We start from the raw sequence: 18,688 nt of genomic DNA, 5'->3' as shown, positions 1-18,688 counted from the left end.
GATTTTCTGAGGACTCTGACCACTCTGCTCTGTGTATAAAAATAAAAATTATACCTTTAGAAAGCAAAACCAGTTATTATACTTTAAACTGGCATTAAGTTAATGCCTTCTGCTCAGGAAGTTCAAGGCCATTATATGTTATCATTCTATATTTCTAGTTTTTGCTTCTAGGTTGAAAAAAATGAGCCACATATGGTTAGCTAAACTCATTTCTAAAAACTTGGCATGTTCTCAAACCATATTCAAAGCTTATGTCAGTTTTGAAGACACAAATAAAATATCTTTTCCAGAACTTCTCCTCCTCTGGTTGAATTTTTGGAAAAGATCTCCCACGATGTGAACTTCTGTAAACTGTATTCTAAGCTCAAACTGAATATTATGATTTATTTTCCAGATACCCTCTCTTCTTTAAGCCATGACACTTCAAGAAGTAGAAGAATCTTATGTATAGAAATGAGGAATGTTTTAATTTTAGATTCTAAAGTACCGTAGATAATAACATATGTTAATCTTAAAAGCACTTGTCATGTTTTAAGTAAAAATAAGTCTCTTAAAGATGTTCCATAAAATTTGTTCTGGCTTTCATAAGCCTTATACTTCTGTCCTGTCTCTTTAGAAACTCAGGAATGAAGAAAAGGAACTTTGCTAGATGTTAAAAAAATTCTCTACTTCCCTCTGTAACCTCTTTACTTTATTATAACTAAGCATCACATTAATGGGTAGCAATACTAACCTCAAACTCTTGATGATAGCACTGTGTGATAAGTAAGTTGTGTGCTTATTTTTCAAGCATAACTCCTTAGGCATGATTACTCTAGGCTCTAACATTCATAAAAATTTTAAATTATCATGGTTTCTGATGGAGATGACCATAAAATCCATTCAATAGATTTGCCCAACTCTATAATTATGTCCAGCTGATAATTATGGCTTTTTCCTTGATTTTTTATTTACTATCTGGGTTTAGAACTATATTGCATGACAATACTGTCGAAACCCACTTACAAAAATAAGCAAAATGTATTTATATGATTAGAGTATGTTTTCGTTCATGGTGCTCTAGGGTGGAAACTTATTAAAAATGCCTATTTGGTGACTGGGAACAGAAAGATAAAAATTGATACAGAGTTAGATAAATCAGGAAGGAAGGGGTGGTAAATTAATATTTGTCCAGTCTCTTGTCATGGTACACTCAGGCTTCCGTGGTAAATATCAAAGGCATTTATTTCACACAGTTCCGGAAGCTGCAAAGTCCAAGGTTAAGCAGATGGCAGATTCAGTGTCTGGTGAGGTCCTCCTTCCTGGTTCTTTGATAGCCGTTTTCTCTCTGTGTCCTCACATCATAGAAGGGGTGAGAGACCTCTCTGGGATTTCTTTAATGAGGTCCCTAATTTCATTCAAAGGGATTTTGCCCCCAAGACTTAATCTCCCAAATCTCCATCTGCAAATACCATCACACTGGGGGTTAAGTTTCAACACATGAATTTGACGTCGGGGAGCAGGGGGAATAAAGACTGTCTGTAGCACCTGCACTTGTATCAGCCACCTTGCTACGTTATTTTGAAATGTTTTATCTCATTTTATTTTATAATAACCCTGGAAAGTGTTTCTTCCATTATAAAGATAAGCGTAATTGAAGTTGATAAAGTATATGTCTTCTACCTATAATTAGCTAGCTAGTAAATAAGTTGTTTAGTTACATATCTCAAATTCTAAGACACTGAATTTTGGCAGAGGTGAAATCTCCTACCAAGGAGACAGAAAATATCTGATGTTTAAAATACATCATTTTAGGCCAGGTGCGATAGTTCATGCCTGTAATCCCAGCACTTTGGGAGGACGAGGCAGACGAACCACAAAGGTGAGGAGTTTGAGACCAGCCTGGCTAACATGGTGAAACCCCGTCTCTACTAAAAATACAAAAATTAGCTGGGCATGGTGCCTTGTGCCTGTAATCCCAGCTACTCAGGAGGCTGAGGGAGGAGAATTGCTTGAACCTGGGAGGTGGAGGTGGTAGTGAGCCAAGATTGCGCTGCTGCACTCCAGCCTGGGGACAGAGCAAGACTTTGTCTTCTTAAATAAATAAAGAATGGTGACAGAGCAAGACTCTGTCTGGAATAAATAAATAAGAATATCATTTTAAAGTATAATGTCTGGAACTAATAAAAATTGAGTCTTTTCTCTTCGGAACAGTTTTTTTTTGTTTGTTTGTTTTGCTTGCCTTTTTATTTTGTTTTTCTATAACAGTTCATCACAGCAGTTAATAAAAAGATGTGTAAAAATCCCATTTTTAACACTTGACCTTCATATCTAAGAGGTATCAATAAACAGCCAGACACAGGAAATTAATGTCTGAAAAAAACTAGGAGAGTTAAAATGTTAGGTGCATATAAGTAGAAAATAGATATCATTGAGGATATGAAGTGGTGAAAATGAGTGTTTGAGCCTAAAGCAAGAAATCCACAAATTATGGTTTTGAATGAGCAAGTATGTCTCAGGGAAGACATTAAGGGTAATGATGAGTGAACAATTTGGAAGAAAATATGAACACAGTTTAATTTACTGAAGCCAAGTTTTCATATCAAAGTATACTGCCTGATTTAAAAACCATATATGGGGCAAACATATAAAACAGTTAATTATTTTTAGTCATAATGTTAAAAAGCATTTTTTTTCAAATAATAAAGAAGTGGGATGCTTTTGTTTCCTGTGTTGTATCATCCTCAGTCTGTCCCTGACACCAGTGCATTTTCCGATGAAAGTGTGCCAATTGCTTTTGTTTAGTAACGACTGTCTACAAATTATTATGCTGGTGCATTTAGGACTTTTCCCAATACAGTTGTCAGGAAACCCAAATATAGTTGTCTTCAACAAAATGGAATTTAGTAGTTGACATACCTGAACAGTTCTGGGGTTATTCTAGCTGCAGACATAGCTATAGCCAGGTTTTCTTCAATGCCTGGAGACCTGGTCCCACTTATCTTCCTTCACAATGGGAAGAAGAATGAAGCAGGTGCAGACTTCTAGCCAGTGCAGCTTCATGCCTGCCCTGGGTTCACTCTGATTGGACCACTTTTGCCAGTTCCTAAAATAGTCTTGGTGGCCAGGAGGATCTAACATTTTCTTAGCTGAGATTGAGCAATATGCTGGACTGAAAGAGAGAGAGAGGGGAAAAAAAAGAAATGAACTAAACCTCTGAGAAATAGGGGATTATGTAAAACGACTGACTCTATGACTGACTGATGAACCTGAAATAGGCGTGGAGAATGAAACCAACGTGGAAAACATATTTCAGGACATCATCCATGAGAACTTCCCCAAGCTAGCTATAGAGGTCAACATTGAATTTCAGAAAATGCAGAGAACCCCAGTAAAATACTTCACGAAAAGATCATCTTCAAGACACATACTTATCTGGTTCTCCAAGGCTGAAATGAAGGAAAAAAATGTTAACAGCAGCTAGAGAGAAAGACAAGGTCACCTAAAATGGAAAGTCCACCAGTCTAACAGTGGACTTCTCAGCAGAAACTCTACAAGCCAGAATAAATTGGGGGCCAATATTAAACATTCTTAAACAAAAAATTCCAACCCAGAATTTTATATCTGACCAAACTAAGCTTCATAAGTAAAAGAGAAAAATGATTCTTTTCAGACAACAAATGATAAGTAAATTTTTTGCCACCAGACCAGCCTTATAAGAGCTTCTGAAGGAAGCAATAAATATGGAAAAATATAACCATTTTCAGCCACTATAGTCTTGCTTTGTCGCCAGGCTGGAGTGCAGTGGTGCAATCTTGGCTCACTTCAGTCTCTGCCTCCTGGGTTCAAGTAATTCTCCTGACTCAGCCTCCTGAGTAGCTGGAACTACAGGCACATGCCATCACACCCAGCTAATTTTTGTATTTTTAGAGAGACAGGGTTTTACCATGTTGTCCAGGACGGTCTCAATCTCCTGACCTCATGATATATCTGCCTCAGCCTCCCAAAGTGCTGGGATTACAGACGTGTGCCACTGTGCCTGGCCAATAAACAGATTATTAACAATAAAAAGCCACCACACAAAGTCTGCAAAATAACTCTCTAACATCATGATGACAGAATAAAATCCACACATGTCAATAATAATGAATGTAAATGGGCTAAATGTCCCCAATTAAAAGACACAGAATAGCAAGCTGGATAAAGAACCAAGAACAATTGGTATGCTGTCTTTAAGAGACCCATCTCACATGAAATGACACACATGGACTCAAAATAAAAGAATGAAGAAATACCTATAAAGTAAACAAAAAGCAGAAAAAAGCGAGAGTTGCGATCCTGCTTTCTGGTTTTTTTTTTTTTNTTTTTTTTTGTTTGTTTGTTTTGCTTGCCTTTTTATTTTGTTTTTCTATAACAGTTCATCACAGCAGTTAATAAAAAGATGTGTAAAAATCCCATTTTTAACACTTGACCTTCATATCTAAGAGGTATCAATAAACAGCCAGACACAGGAAATTAATGTCTGAAAAAAACTAGGAGAGTTAAAATGTTAGGTGCATATAAGTAGAAAATAGATATCATTGAGGATATGAAGTGGTGAAAATGAGTGTTTGAGCCTAAAGCAAGAAATCCACAAATTATGGTTTTGAATGAGCAAGTATGTCTCAGGGAAGACATTAAGGGTAATGATGAGTGAACAATTTGGAAGAAAATATGAACACAGTTTAATTTACTGAAGCCAAGTTTTCATATCAAAGTATACTGCCTGATTTAAAAACCATATATGGGGCAAACATATAAAACAGTTAATTATTTTTAGTCATAATGTTAAAAAGCATTTTTTTTCAAATAATAAAGAAGTGGGATGCTTTTGTTTCCTGTGTTGTATCATCCTCAGTCTGTCCCTGACACCAGTGCATTTTCCGATGAAAGTGTGCCAATTGCTTTTGTTTAGTAACGACTGTCTACAAATTATTATGCTGGTGCATTTAGGACTTTTCCCAATACAGTTGTCAGGAAACCCAAATATAGTTGTCTTCAACAAAATGGAATTTAGTAGTTGACATACCTGAACAGTTCTGGGGTTATTCTAGCTGCAGACATAGCTATAGCCAGGTTTTCTTCAATGCCTGGAGACCTGGTCCCACTTATCTTCCTTCACAATGGGAAGAAGAATGAAGCAGGTGCAGACTTCTAGCCAGTGCAGCTTCATGCCTGCCCTGGGTTCACTCTGATTGGACCACTTTTGCCAGTTCCTAAAATAGTCTTGGTGGCCAGGAGGATCTAACATTTTCTTAGCTGAGATTGAGCAATATGCTGGACTGAAAGAGAGAGAGAGGGGAAAAAAAAGAAATGAACTAAACCTCTGAGAAATAGGGGATTATGTAAAACGACTGACTCTATGACTGACTGATGAACCTGAAATAGGCGTGGAGAATGAAAAAAAAAAAAAAAAAAGCTTCCCTACAAGAACTTCCAATGCAAAGATAAGGGAGAATGCATCCCTGGGAAGCAAAAGTGAAATATGTCCACAAAATTTTCTAACCAATCCTTCTATTAGGCTATCTCCAAAGTGGACTTATTTCCTTTATTCATTTTTCCTTCGTAAAACAAATATGTGCTAGTGACTGGCGTGACGAGCAAGAAGACAGAATGCCTGCTCTTATGAATCTGGGGGTAAGTGAATGTGACCAGCCATTTGTACTCAAGGCCAATGGGGCTCCGGAGAGTGTGTGAATATGATAAATTGTATGACAAGTTCTATCTGCCAAAACTCAAAGCAGATATAACTAATTATGCCTCTTTCTTAAAAGTCTGATCTTGAGTTGAGGAATACAGTATTCCTTGTCAAATAGGAAAAGGAGTTCCTTATGGCTCTTTTGATGCCCAATTTCCATGAGCACAGCTCAGTCTAAAAAGGCCATTATGCTGGAGCAGGAAACCTTCTGTTATAATGGGCTGGCGTACGTTCAGTGGGCAGCACACGGTGAGCATCTGGCTTTAAGCATCTAAACAGAAGCCAACATAAAATACAAGCTTTTTAAGTCATACTTTTAATGAAGAAAGTCTAAATATTAGTTTCTTTCTACTCAAGCATAGTGAAATGCTCACATAAAAGATACCAAGAGTTAACAGGTGACAGTGGCCTACCTGCCCACGGGCAAATTGCATTCTCTTCTTTACACGGTAACCACCACCATTTCACTTTTAGATGTTCCTTCATTTAATGAATGGTTGAATGTGCCCATTCCCTAATGCTAGATGGACAAATCTTTTTGAAAATTTAACAGAAAAACTCCCAAATGGTTTGCAAAGTGTGCAAAAGTAGAAATATACTGGAGTGTGAATTAGTTTTAGAGATGGGCTTTTGAGCTCAGCTCCAAAGTATCACTACAGAAAATAAATATTCAAGCAAGCAAACTCCTAGGCAACCCTTCCATCTGGATCTAAAATTTCTAGATGTGCTTGAAAGAGGATCAATATTTTTATCTCCTTATCTGTCAATCATTATCTGTCTATCAATCCACATCACTATCATCATTATCTATCTGGAGTGGGATTATATTTTTCTCAGTGCTTAGCAAAGAAAACTCTACTACAAAATATTGACATGTTTGCTTCAAAACTGCATGCAGAAGCAACACCCCTGTCACTTTTAAAAATGACATCTCACCTCAGCAGCTCACCTTTCTCAGGGGTTGTGTTTTCGTCTTCCAAAAGAAGCAGTTCTCATAAGGAAACACACAACATTAATGCCAATGGATTTCAAGAAGACAGCATGACAAGGAACAAACCATGCTGATTAGCACTGTCAGAGCAGTTTTGAAGTGTTGTTTTGTACATTTCTTTATCAGTCCTGATCAGTAGGTGCTTTGAAAAACTGATACAAGTATTTAAGAAAGTTAACAACATGAGGGGTCCTGTTGCCTAGATTATCTTGATACCTTGAGTTAAATGTAGGATTTTATTTTGACTTTCTTTGTGTGAAGTTTTTTGAGGTTACATGATACCATATGGCATGCTTTACAGACATGGCCTTATAATGCAAATGATTATTCCATAAGCAAAATCCAGTAAGAAAAGACTTACATAAATGTAGGAATTTTAAGGCTAAAATTATTGACTGCATATTATATATCAGACTGTGCTGAGTACTTCATATGCAGTATATCAGGTAAATTTGATACCAGTTTGATGGGGCTAATGCTACTGTTAAACAACTAATGAAATGGCCTCAGGGATTCAGTAGCTAATGTCATACAGGTGCTAAATAATGGCCCTGGGATAGAGTCTATAACACCATAATTCCAGTGCACAAATGTCCAGGGCTATCTACTAGTCAAATACTTGTTTGGCAGAAATATTTACAAATATTGCATCAATTACTTCTTGGAAAATAACCCTCCTTGATTTAGATAATATTTTACACTTTGTGTTTTATGATGGAATAGCTAACCAAGAGACAAGTAGATCTCACAACATTGCCTTCATTATATGAGAAAACGCATACTTGTTTAAATTCAGGATTATGAAACCTGTTTTTATTTTTATAACATGAGATGTGTCAGGCTTAATCTATCTTGAGTGTTGGAGTCTTATTGCAACAAGACTCTGCTTTCTTTAGCCCACATAACTTTCACTTCCAGCCAAGTATTTCTATAGTGCAGTTAGCTTCTAACTCCCCAAGCCTTATTTAAATGCTCAGTCTGAAGCAGGAGAATGACCTATTTTCATAGGCATTCCTTATTTCTGGGGTCTTCCACTTGCTGTGATGCCTCCTCTTTCCTTGCTTCTTTGGTTTCTGAATGCCAGAGGTTGTATAATTGTTCCCAAGTATGTCAGCTCAGGTATCCCGGGAAGCAGACACCAAGACAGAGTCAGAAGTCTGAGAGGTTTATTGGGAAGAATGCCTGTAAGAGAGAAAGAAGAAGGAAGCAGGAAGAGGCGGGACAACCTCAGATCATAATGCAGGTCTAGCACCTGCAGTTAAAGGAGACAGGGAGGAAACGCAATTGAATAGGAAGATCATCAGACTGTGGTGTAGTTATGGGAAGGAAGGTCTTCACCAGTGCAATAGGGAAAGTCAGCCGTAAAGATTGCCCCAATCTGGGAAGAAGTAACCAGGTATAATACCTCATTGTGCTCATCCATTGTCTAGGAGCTGCCCACGGACAACACAGCCTCGACTAAAATGTTGCACCAGATTTGGAAAACGGCAGCTAGCCATTGTCAGCTGACTGCTGTCCTCAGAGGAGGTTCTCTCTTGAAAGACTTCTGAGCCACACACCTCCACAGCTGCCACAGTTCACTTCCTAGACTCAGCTGATGTCCTTCTCCTGCAGGCTTGGGGAACAGTTCTCTCCTGGCTCCATCTGGCTCTTCCTGAGGGGAAACTTAGGAGGGTGCAGTTAGTGTGATAAATCATAGCCCTCATCACTGCCGTCTGTGTGGGAGCTACGACTGGCTCTCATCATCTCCCTCCTCCATCACTCATCCTAAATTCACCTCACCTTCAGGAAACACTTCCACTTGTCTCAGTGGCCTACTTGGTAGCAAGACTAATCTCTCTTTCATGAGAAGTTGGAGCCCCTGGTAATCATAACCTTTCTGGGCCAAGTTTGCTGCAGGTGACCTTTCAAAGTCACATTTGGGCAAGACAGTATCAACAGGCACCCAAGTGGATAACACATACTTATCTCTGCCCCATTGCATAAAAGCAGCCTTACCTCCTGCCGACCAGGATGAAGGACTCTGTTTTGTTTGTTCACTTTAGAGACAAGGTCTTGTTCTGTCTTCCAGGCTTGAGTGCAGTGGCACAATCATAGCTCACTGCAGCCCTGAACTCCTGGGCTCAAGCAAACCTCCCACCTCAGGCTCCAGAGTGTCTGGGACTACAGGTACACACCACCATGCTCAGCTTCTTCTTGTCTGTTTCTCACTAGACAAGGGGTGTTCAAACTGCCCAAGGGGCAGCTATAAGTTGTTTTTCAATGGGACCCTTGCTGTGTCTTCTAGAGAGAGTGTGCCTCTTTTGAGGACCTGGACCTTTTAACTCTGTAGAGTTCATAGTTACATAGTTATAGGGATTCAAAACATAAAGTACTCCAATGGGTTATTGTTATCTTGTCAGCTGGCTTCATTCCTCATGGCAAGTGCTCTCTTGAAGAGAGATCTCAATTGCATACCATCTCAGCTGCCAGGTATTTGATCTACCTGTATGAGGAATATGCATCCCCATGTATTACCATATGACTTTCCTGTTGGAGGAGAATATGTCCCTAGGACGCTGACCTCAAGCTTGATCTTAAGACTGGTTTTAGTCAGTGGAGAGTGATGGAAAGATTATAAGCCACATCTGAGCAAAAGCCAGGAGAGATATTGTATAAGTTAGTTGGTGTTTTTTCCTCTCTGCCAGGAGAAAAAGTCTCAATGGGGCTAGATCCTGGGGTAAAGAAGGTATATGAAATAGAGCTACAGTTGATGTGCATTAACAAGCAAGAAACAAACCTATGTCATTGAAAATCATTAGGGACTGGGGATTGTTTGTTACTGCAGAATAACCTAATAAGATCTGTCTAATAGGTTGTATGTTTTCTCATTCGTGATACTTTGCCTGGTATTTGCCTCTTCCCCATTGCTTCTAATTGATGTATCTTTTCATTGATGGCTCTAATTATTGTTCTTAATATTTCTGGGGGTTCTCGATTTGCTGCATCAGAAACATCTGGATATAGTTTTAAAAACATGAACTCATCATGTATACCTACAGAGATTCTGATTCAACATGTATCATTCAATCATTGACTTCATATGGAGTCTGAGAATATGTATATTTAAAGGTTCCTAGCAAATTCAGAAACTAGTTGTATGCTGAATTCCATAATCTTCAATTTGCTTTGGACTAATAATCTTTCCTGGTCTCTTGAACCTAGATGTACCATCACCTTTACTGTTTGTCCTTAGCCTTGACTTGAACAACGGTCTTTGGGTCCAAATTAATTTTTGTCCCATTTCTTCATCTTGCATTTACAGCTGGGTCAAACTAAACTTACAATGGTACATGCTAGTGTTTGAAGCATGCATTGAATTTCTCTTGAAAGAAATGTTAATGTGTGTGTGTGTGTGTGTGTGTGTGTGTGTGTGTGTAAAAGGACATATATGAACCAATGCAGATAGAGTTAGATTAAGTTGTTTTGTACTGATAAAAAAGATAATGCTGAAATGAAGCAGCAGAGTAAATTATCAGTCCGGGAAAAGGTTCAGACTCCATTTAGGTCAAAAGTAACCGAGAAATCGCTGATACAGTTATTTTAGTTACTCTCATAAATGCCCATGTGCATTAACACATGCATAAATTTCCCCAGGTGGCTGCGTTACCAGGAATGGGATGACTGGCTAAATAAATCCTTAAAGCACCTTTTGTTCAGTGATGCAACAGAAATGAACAAAAGACGTTAGGATAAAAAATAACTGAAAGCAAAGTTAGATTTCATCAACTATATCATCTATGAGAAAGATCAAAGCCACGATCATCACAAACTGAAGATAGACCTTCCCATACCAAGACTGCCCCTCACATCCTCTACCCTCTATCCTTTTTCAAACTCTTTATCAATTTTCACAAACTTCTCTGTTTGGATAAGCTTCTAGTTTATGTCTTTATTGCTGTTCTTTAAGCACCACACACACACACACACACACACACACACACACACACACAGAGAGAGAGAGAGAGAGAGAAAATAAAACACATAAAAGCACTGCACCATCTTGGGATACTTTCAGCTATGATGTGAACACTGCCCCTTAGCCATCACGTGGACTCCATTCACGCTTCTGGATACTGTTGCTCTTTAGCGCACTGAAATTCCAGCCATCTTTATTGCAAAGATGGTACTCAGTGCTTAGTATCTGAATATCCATGGAAAATATTCAGAAAATATACGTATAAAATATTTTGGGTTGAGTGTCAAGTTATCATTGTTATTAAAGGCCAGAATCAAGAATCTAATGTTCTTGTTAAATTCTTCCTGGCTTTATCCCCAATGGACATGGAATTGTCATGAGTCCCCAGGTGAAGAAGGGGAAAAAATCTCATTTCTCATTATTGTTCCTACTGGAATGTTAAAATTATAACAAACATTATAATAATATGAAAGATATAAAATTCCATCACGTTATGAAGACAGAGTCAGCTAAAATTTGCTTTATTAAAGCTCTGAATAAACTTACATGCCTGGAAAGGTAGACTGAGCAAGCTTCCAAAATTCATCTACTCAGAGGTACTTTTTACCATTCAAACATATCTAAGAAAGTCAGTCAAATATTTTATAACGATGTTTTAAAAAAATTGTATTTACTCTTGGTGAAAGAACTTCATAGATAGAAAAAACTCTAGAAAAATCTTCCTTTTAAAAGTTTACATTCACATTTGTGTCCCTTTTCTTCATAAAGGAGCCACTATTACTTCATAGCATAGACAGAGGCCCAAGAGTCATTTCCTAAATAATTGGTTGAATTTCAAAATTAGTGGAGATTTCTTATATTGTAATATTTTTGATCAAACTTTCCTATGTAAAACTTAAGAACCTTAAATTTGGAAGCTTTGCATACCCGGAAAACTTAGGAAGTATTTAGAATCATCTCAGGATCAAATGATATTTAAACTACACCTCTTTACTCAATGTTGCTGTTTTATTCTGTTTGTCTAATTTCTTAGTAGAACTGTGTCTAATGTAACTGAAGATTCTGGAGCACTGAGAGAGGTTGAAAATACTTCCACCAATTTAAGCAAATATTATCTTCTCCCTCCTTTCTTCCTCCTTCCCTCTCTGCCTCTTCCTTTCTTTGTCCCTTCTCTTTTTCTTTCCCTCTTTCTTTCCTTCCTTTCTTCTTCACTCCTTCCTTTCTCTTTTCCTGCCCTCCCTTTTCTCTTCCCCCTCTTTCTCTTTTTACTTCGTCTTTCTTTTTCTTTTATTTTCCTTTTCCTTCTTTCTTTCTCTTTTTCTTTCATTTTGTCTTTCTCCATCTTTCTTTCTCTCTTTTCCTTTCTTTCTTTCTTTCTTTCTTTCTTTCTTTCTTTCTTTCTTTCTTTCTTTCTTTCTTTCTTTCTTTCCTTCCTTCCTTCCTTCCTCTCTCTCTCATTTTCATTCTTTCTTCTTTCTTTCTTTCCTTCCTTCCTTCCTTCCTTCCTTCCTTCCTTCTCTCTTTCTTTCTTTCTTTCTTTCTTTCTTTCTTTCTTTCTTTCTTTCTTTCCTTCTTTCTTTCTTTCNTTCTTTCTTTCTTTCTTTCTTTCTTTCTTTCTTTCCTTCTTTCTCTCTCTCTTTCTTTCTTTCTTTCTTTCTTTCTTTCTTTCTTTCTTTCTTTCTTTCCTTCTTTCTTTCTTTCTTTTCTTTCTTCTTTCCCTTTTTTATTGTTGTTCTCCAATATATTAAGCAGATAAAAGCAGGAATGGTTTTGATGAAGCAGACAAGTTTCAAGTGCTGACCACTAGAACTGAGTTACATGGCAAAGGAATCTATGAGTCATTGTCATGGAATCCTTGTTTACATTTTAAGCCACTGCTAAGATTTCCCCCAAAGTAAAAATAAAGTGATTGAAGATAAGTGGGCTATGCAGTATTTTTTCATTCCTTTGGGAAAAACAAAATTTAACACAAGTTAGAATGCTTTCATGCTACTTGAGTTTGTTTCAAAAGGCAGCCTTTCACCAGACTAAAATGAAGATTTGAAATTTCCCTGTTAGAAATATGCTCACGTGTATGATCTTGTAAATACTGGCTCCTTTTATCTTCATGTTTTCTTGGTCTGCTTTCTTTTACAGCATAGGTGGAGAAGTAGGGCGAGGCCACGAAGGGAGTTACGTGGGCAAACATTTCCGCATGGGATTCATGACGATGCCTGCTCCTCAGGACAGACTTCCCCATCCTTGCTCCAGTGGCTTTTCTGTGAGATCACAGTCCCTGCACTCGGTTGGGGGCACAGATGATGACAGCAGCTGTGGTTCACGGAGACAACCACCCCCCAAGCCCAAGCGGGACCCCAGCACCAAGCTGAGCACCTCATCAGAGACGGTCAGCAGCACTGCAGCCAGTAAGAGTGGGAAACCCCCTGAGAGGACTGAAGGTAAAACACGCTATGCCCACGTCACCTAGAAATCTCTTTCAGATAGTGTGTTCAGGTCAGCATACCCAGGAGCAACTGCCTTCCTCACTGGGCCACGTAATTCTGCCTCCATCACCCTGAAGTCTCAGAAAAGAAGAATTGAGGAGAAGGTTATTTATTTTTGTGTTGTCAAATTTCCAGAAGAATGCATTTCTGATGGTTCAGAGAGGGAAGGCAATATATGAATTTCTTTTTAATCCTTTAAAGCTCCAAATTATTCAAAAATTATTTTGCCCAGAAATATATCTAAAATTTATATTTTCTTATATTATTTATACAATTAAAGATATTATTCTTTGATTATTAAGTAAGCATTTTAATGTAGAAAAATATCAAGAAGGAAAAGCTTGTAATCTCATCTTTGAGAAGTAATCATTTTCAGCATTTTGGTGGATTTCTTTCCAGTGAATATGAATTTATGTATTTATGTGCATATGTGTGTGCATACTATAACCTTAGGCTGCACTTTATGTCTCCGATTTTTACCTTTACCTGTCTGTATTTTTTCTCAGCTATGAAATATACAAATCAAATACATCCTAACTTCCTTGCTGGTCTATGACTATAAATTAAGTCACATTAACACCAGATCTCACCAGCTCTTTAGGCCTTACGTAATTAGTAGAGTCTCAGCTTCCCTGAGTTACTCTTGAGAACTCTTTGTGGGAAAGCAGCCTTAAGTGTTGACACCCTTGGTCATTTGGGGCTGCTATAACTAAACACCATAGCCTGGGTGGCGTATAAGCAACAGCACTTTATTTCTCACAGTTCTGGAGGCTGGAAGCCTGAGAGCTCTGTTGGGGTCCTCTTGCTGGTTGTATCCTCAAAGGGCAGAAAGGCCTCACTGACCTCTTCTTAGGAGGGTGCTAATCCCATTCATGACGACACTACTCTCCTTCCCTTTCTACCTCCAATTACAATCATTGTGGGATTAAGTTTTCAGCATTCTAATTTGGGAGAGGGGAGTGCACAAACTCAGCTCATTGTACAGACACATTCAGATCTTTACATGGCAATTGTGGAAAACACTTCATGGTTCCCAATGCTGCCAGCGGCCCGTTCGAGAGAGGAGTTCCACCAGGTCCCAGGGCTACTCTTCTGCCCCACTCTCCTTTCTCCACAGCAAGCTTCTCTGAGGCCCTAGGGTGCCAGGTGTCACCATAGTTTGCAGCAGAGAGCAACATCAGCTAGGCAGTGTTCATTGTCACATGGGCTCCCCAGTCCCTCATGAAAGTTCCCTGGCCTTCTGGCCTAATCTTTCCATAGATTCTTATATGCAGTCCATGAGATCAGACACCTATGAGGTACGTGCCATTTCTTCCATCCTTGTCTCTCCTTTCTCCCTCATTGGTGCCTAGGTGCCTGTAGCCAAAAACAACCAGTATCTTCAGTCATATTGAATAACACCAATAAATGCCTGGAGATGGAGTCAGTCTATAAATTCTACAAAAAAATACCTCTTGTGGCTTCAGTTTTTCCTACTATACAGATGTAAAAAATGCCGTGCATATAAGTAAATGCTGTTAAGGCATACATGTGAATAAGAAGTATCTGACTGCATATCTGCAAAATTGACATCATAATGCATAGAGTCTTGTGTTTTGTAGTTTCACTTACTCTATTGTAACTATTTTCCATGGTGTGCAACTTGTCAAGAAACAACTTTTACAGAGAGAAGTATACAGCACAGTAATTTAATTATCATCTTGTTGATGAATACTCAGATTGGTTCTGTTTTGCAGCTACAATGAATAGTACTGGAATGAACATTCGTGTGTGTGTGTGTGTGTGTGTGTGTGTGTGTGTATGTGTGTAAAACTCAGTTATTCCTCTGGCTTCTTAGAGTATTAGATGTTTGATTCTTTTTCTCATGAGTAGGTCATTCAACTTGTGACACATCCATGTTTTTAGAAACAATGTATTCATAGGTGTTTAGTTAACTCAGGAGTACACTAAAAGGCCCCAGAGGCCTACATTTTGCAAATTTTAAATGTTGTTCATAGGTTTCCTTGATACATGGTGCTTTTCATTTCTCATTATTTTCTGTGATTGTATAGAATTCACCACTCACATACTTCTACTGCCAGAAAACTACATAATAAATTCTGTTAGATTATTTGCAAAAGAAAATGACTGATTTAAGAAAGTGATCTCTGAAAGATGGGAGGCCTGAATGCAGCTGGGAATAATTTAAGAATAAAGGGGAATAAAAGAACCATCCAAAGAGAGAAAAGAGATGAAAGGGACAAAGTATCCAGTAAGGGATGTGTTGTCAACGTCATGCTGGCAGAAACATTTCTGAAAAGAGTGTAAATTATACACCTCAGAAAAGCTCCTTCATGGAGGGGGAGCTGGGCTAGTTAGGGTGAAAGTAGAAAATCGTGATTACTGTCCCACAGAAAAGAAATTTGAGTGACAATTCACTTGTCTTAAAAATAGAAGGGATTCCCATTCATTTGAGATGCTTCATAGCTAGTTCCTGGGGCAGAGAGTCTGATAATTCTCTTTCAGATGCCTTCACCATCCAAGGATGGTGGGCTCCCAGTGGCTACCTGTCAAACAGAAGGCAGCAGCTCAGCAAGCTTTATTTCTTCTGAAGACAAAAAAGCAGATGTGGCTAAACTGCAGCAGCAAAGACTTGGTTAGGCTTGGAAAAAACACTTGCTGGGTAGTGAGCTCATTAAACACCAACTGCATATCCAACATTTCTCCTCAAAAAGGAGCTCTGGGGACAGATGGAGAAACCCTCAGCTGCAATGGATCTTTGAGGGTGTTCAGTGGGTGACTTAAGTTATTAGGACCCAGTGCAGAAATGGTAGGCTTCCCTTCCACAGAGAAGTGATTCTTCATGGGAATTCTACTTTCTCTTCAGAACACTTAATAAAATGGCAATTGCAAAAGTAGATAACGTGCAAATCTCTTCTACCAAGTCACGACCTCTAATAGCATTGAGATAGGGCACAGTTCAGGAATGGGGAAAAAATCTTGAGTCCAAATGCATGTGTACATATGTGTGTACTCAAAGTCAAAAATATTAATATATAAATGTGTAGATTGTTCTTTTATGAACTCTCAGTTCTGTATCATTGTGTGATAACTGGAATTCATTACAGAACATATGTTTTCTTTACAATTTTTCTGGTTATCAACAGTATAACAAAGATATAAAAAATGACTTTTTAAATCTTAGCATGTCTTTTCTTTTCACATTAAATGCCAGCAAAATCAAAATATTGATTCAGTGGCATTAGAATGATTACCGTGGTAACCAGCTTCTATTTAAGTAAGGGATTATGACTTCCCTGTGGATAAAAGTAAAAAGAATTGGACTCTACAAAATGGCTTTTCAGAGTAGAAAAAAATAAAACTGATGAGCAGAAACAGCAACAACAAAAATTACACACCAAGAAAAATATATTTAAAAATATGTATTTTTACATATTTAAAATGTCACTTTAAAAATATGTATTTACTATTCTATTTTTAGATTATCTACAATAGTAATACCTTCAAAAAATGCATACAGTGGTGAGCACAAACTAGCAATCAGTATACTATAAATATTTTAATTACCCCTTTTTATTGCTTCATTGTGGTTCCTGCTTCTTTTGAGGAAAGATTAGATGATATAAAACGGGTTAAGAAGAACGAGTGAGAGGCACTATGAGCTGTGTCTCATGTGTGAACCAGAAAAAGGAGAGAGTGTGCAACCTCACATTGGTTATTCCCATTCCTCAGGTAAACACATAGCTGATTCCTTGATAATATAATTGTTAGAAATGCTGTCTAGTTTGGGCAAAAGAGACTACTTAGGATTAACAGGCAAACATTGACTTTAGGCAAGTGATCCAAAAGGACTGTTCCTTTGCCTTTAACATGATTGTGAATAAATGTAAAATTGATCAGATCCTGCATCCCTCACAGCTTTATGACCACCTAGTGAACTAATGCCAGTGATTGTGCATGGTACAAAGAAGGTGTCATACAAATAGAGCTTAATACCATTGAATCACCACTTCTAATAGGCCTGAATAACATGAAATTTTGGTCTGGTACAGCACATGTATTAAAAACAAAGAGGAAAAGAAAAAAAAGATGCACATCCACTTCACATGTTAGAGCCATAAAAGTTTTACATCTAGCTTTTACCAAAATATGAGAGATAAGCACTAGAAAAGACAACCCTTATAGACTGATGAAAATACCCTTATATATCAGGGAAACAACCCTTATACACTGTTGATAGACATTAAGATAGCCATTATGAAATAGTGAACAGAGCAACAATTTAAATAGGACTACCATATGATCCAGCAATCCCACTACTGAGTATATTTCCAAAGGAAATAAAGCCAGTAGGTTGAAGAGACATCTTTATTCTCATGTTTATTGCAGCAATATTCCCAACAGCCAAGATATGGAATCAACCTCAGTGCCCATTAACAGATGAAGAGATAAAGAAAATGTGATACACAAACACACACACACACACACACACACACACACACACACACACACACACTAGAGTACTATTCAACCATAAAAAGGAATAAAATCCTGACATTTTTGGCAACATGGATGGGCCTGGAGGATATTATGTAAAATAATCCTTTCTGCCAAGCACAGAAAGACAGATACTTCTTGATCTTACATGTAAAGAATAAAAAAGTTAAACCTATAGAAGTAAAGAGTAGCATGGTGATCACTAGGGTCTAGGATAGGGGTAGGTGAAAATATTGGTAGAAGGATATAACATTTCAATTAGAAGAAATAAGCTAAAAACATCTATTGTACATGGTGACTACAGTTAATAACAACGTATTGTATTGAGCATCCTTAAGAGATTTTGAATTCTCATCACAAAAAATGGTACGTGAGTTAATATATAAACCAGCTCAGTGTAGCCGTTATACAATGTATAAATATTTCAAAATAACATACATGGCAAATATATAGAATTTTTGTCAATTAAAAATAAATAGGCCAGGCATGGCCTATTTATAATCCCAGCACTTTGGGAGGCAAAGACAAGTGGATCATTTGTGGTCAAGAGTTCAAGACCAGCCTGGCCAACATGGTGAAACCCCAGCTGTATAAAAAATACAAAAACTATCCAGGTATGCAGGCAGGAGCCTGTAATCCCAGTTACTCAGAAAGCTGAGGCAGAATTGCTTGAACTCAAGAGGCAGAGTTTGCGGTGAGCTGAGATTGCGCCACTGCACTGCAGCCTGGGTGACGGAGTGAGACTCTGTCTCAAAAATAAATAAAATAAAATTAGGGAAAAGAAGCAAATATTACACAATGCCCCAAATAAACAGAAAACTATTCCTCAGGTATAATAATCTTTTAATAATATTATGGCATTAAGAATTATTCCCTAGGCAAAATAATCTTTTAATAACATTGTGACATTAATAAGTGTTCCCAAGGCATAATAAACTTTTAATATTGTGACCTTAACATAGTATTTAGTATAAAGAAGAATATTTTATTAACCTTTAATTATCTTTTTTTTTTTTTTTTTTTTTTGAGACGGAGTTTCACTC

The 18,688-nt window shown here is 37.7% G+C and overlaps 1 protein-coding gene across 6 annotated transcripts in view; it reads left to right on the top strand.

The window, feature by feature from the left end:
* Window positions 1-18,688, top strand: part of NYAP2 (neuronal tyrosine-phosphorylated phosphoinositide-3-kinase adaptor 2) — a 305,362-nt gene that overhangs the window by 101,158 nt on the left and 185,516 nt on the right. For all 6 annotated transcript variants that reach the window (XR_005200372.1, XM_017529148.1, XM_017529147.2 and 3 more), the window contains one exon: window positions 12,802-13,103. Coding sequence is in view for 5 of the 6 variants with exons in the window: in XM_017529148.1 (XP_017384637.1) it covers window positions 12,802-13,103 (302 nt within the window). In the remaining variant the exon portion in view is untranslated. The remainder of the gene's footprint in view (window positions 1-12,801; window positions 13,104-18,688) is intronic.

This window comes from Cebus imitator, unplaced genomic scaffold (genome assembly GCF_001604975.1).
Source record: "Cebus imitator isolate Cc_AM_T3 unplaced genomic scaffold, Cebus_imitator-1.0 Scaffold57, whole genome shotgun sequence".
Taxonomy (NCBI): domain Eukaryota; kingdom Metazoa; phylum Chordata; class Mammalia; order Primates; family Cebidae; genus Cebus; species Cebus imitator.
This window is presented reverse-complemented; position numbering and strand designations above follow the sequence as displayed.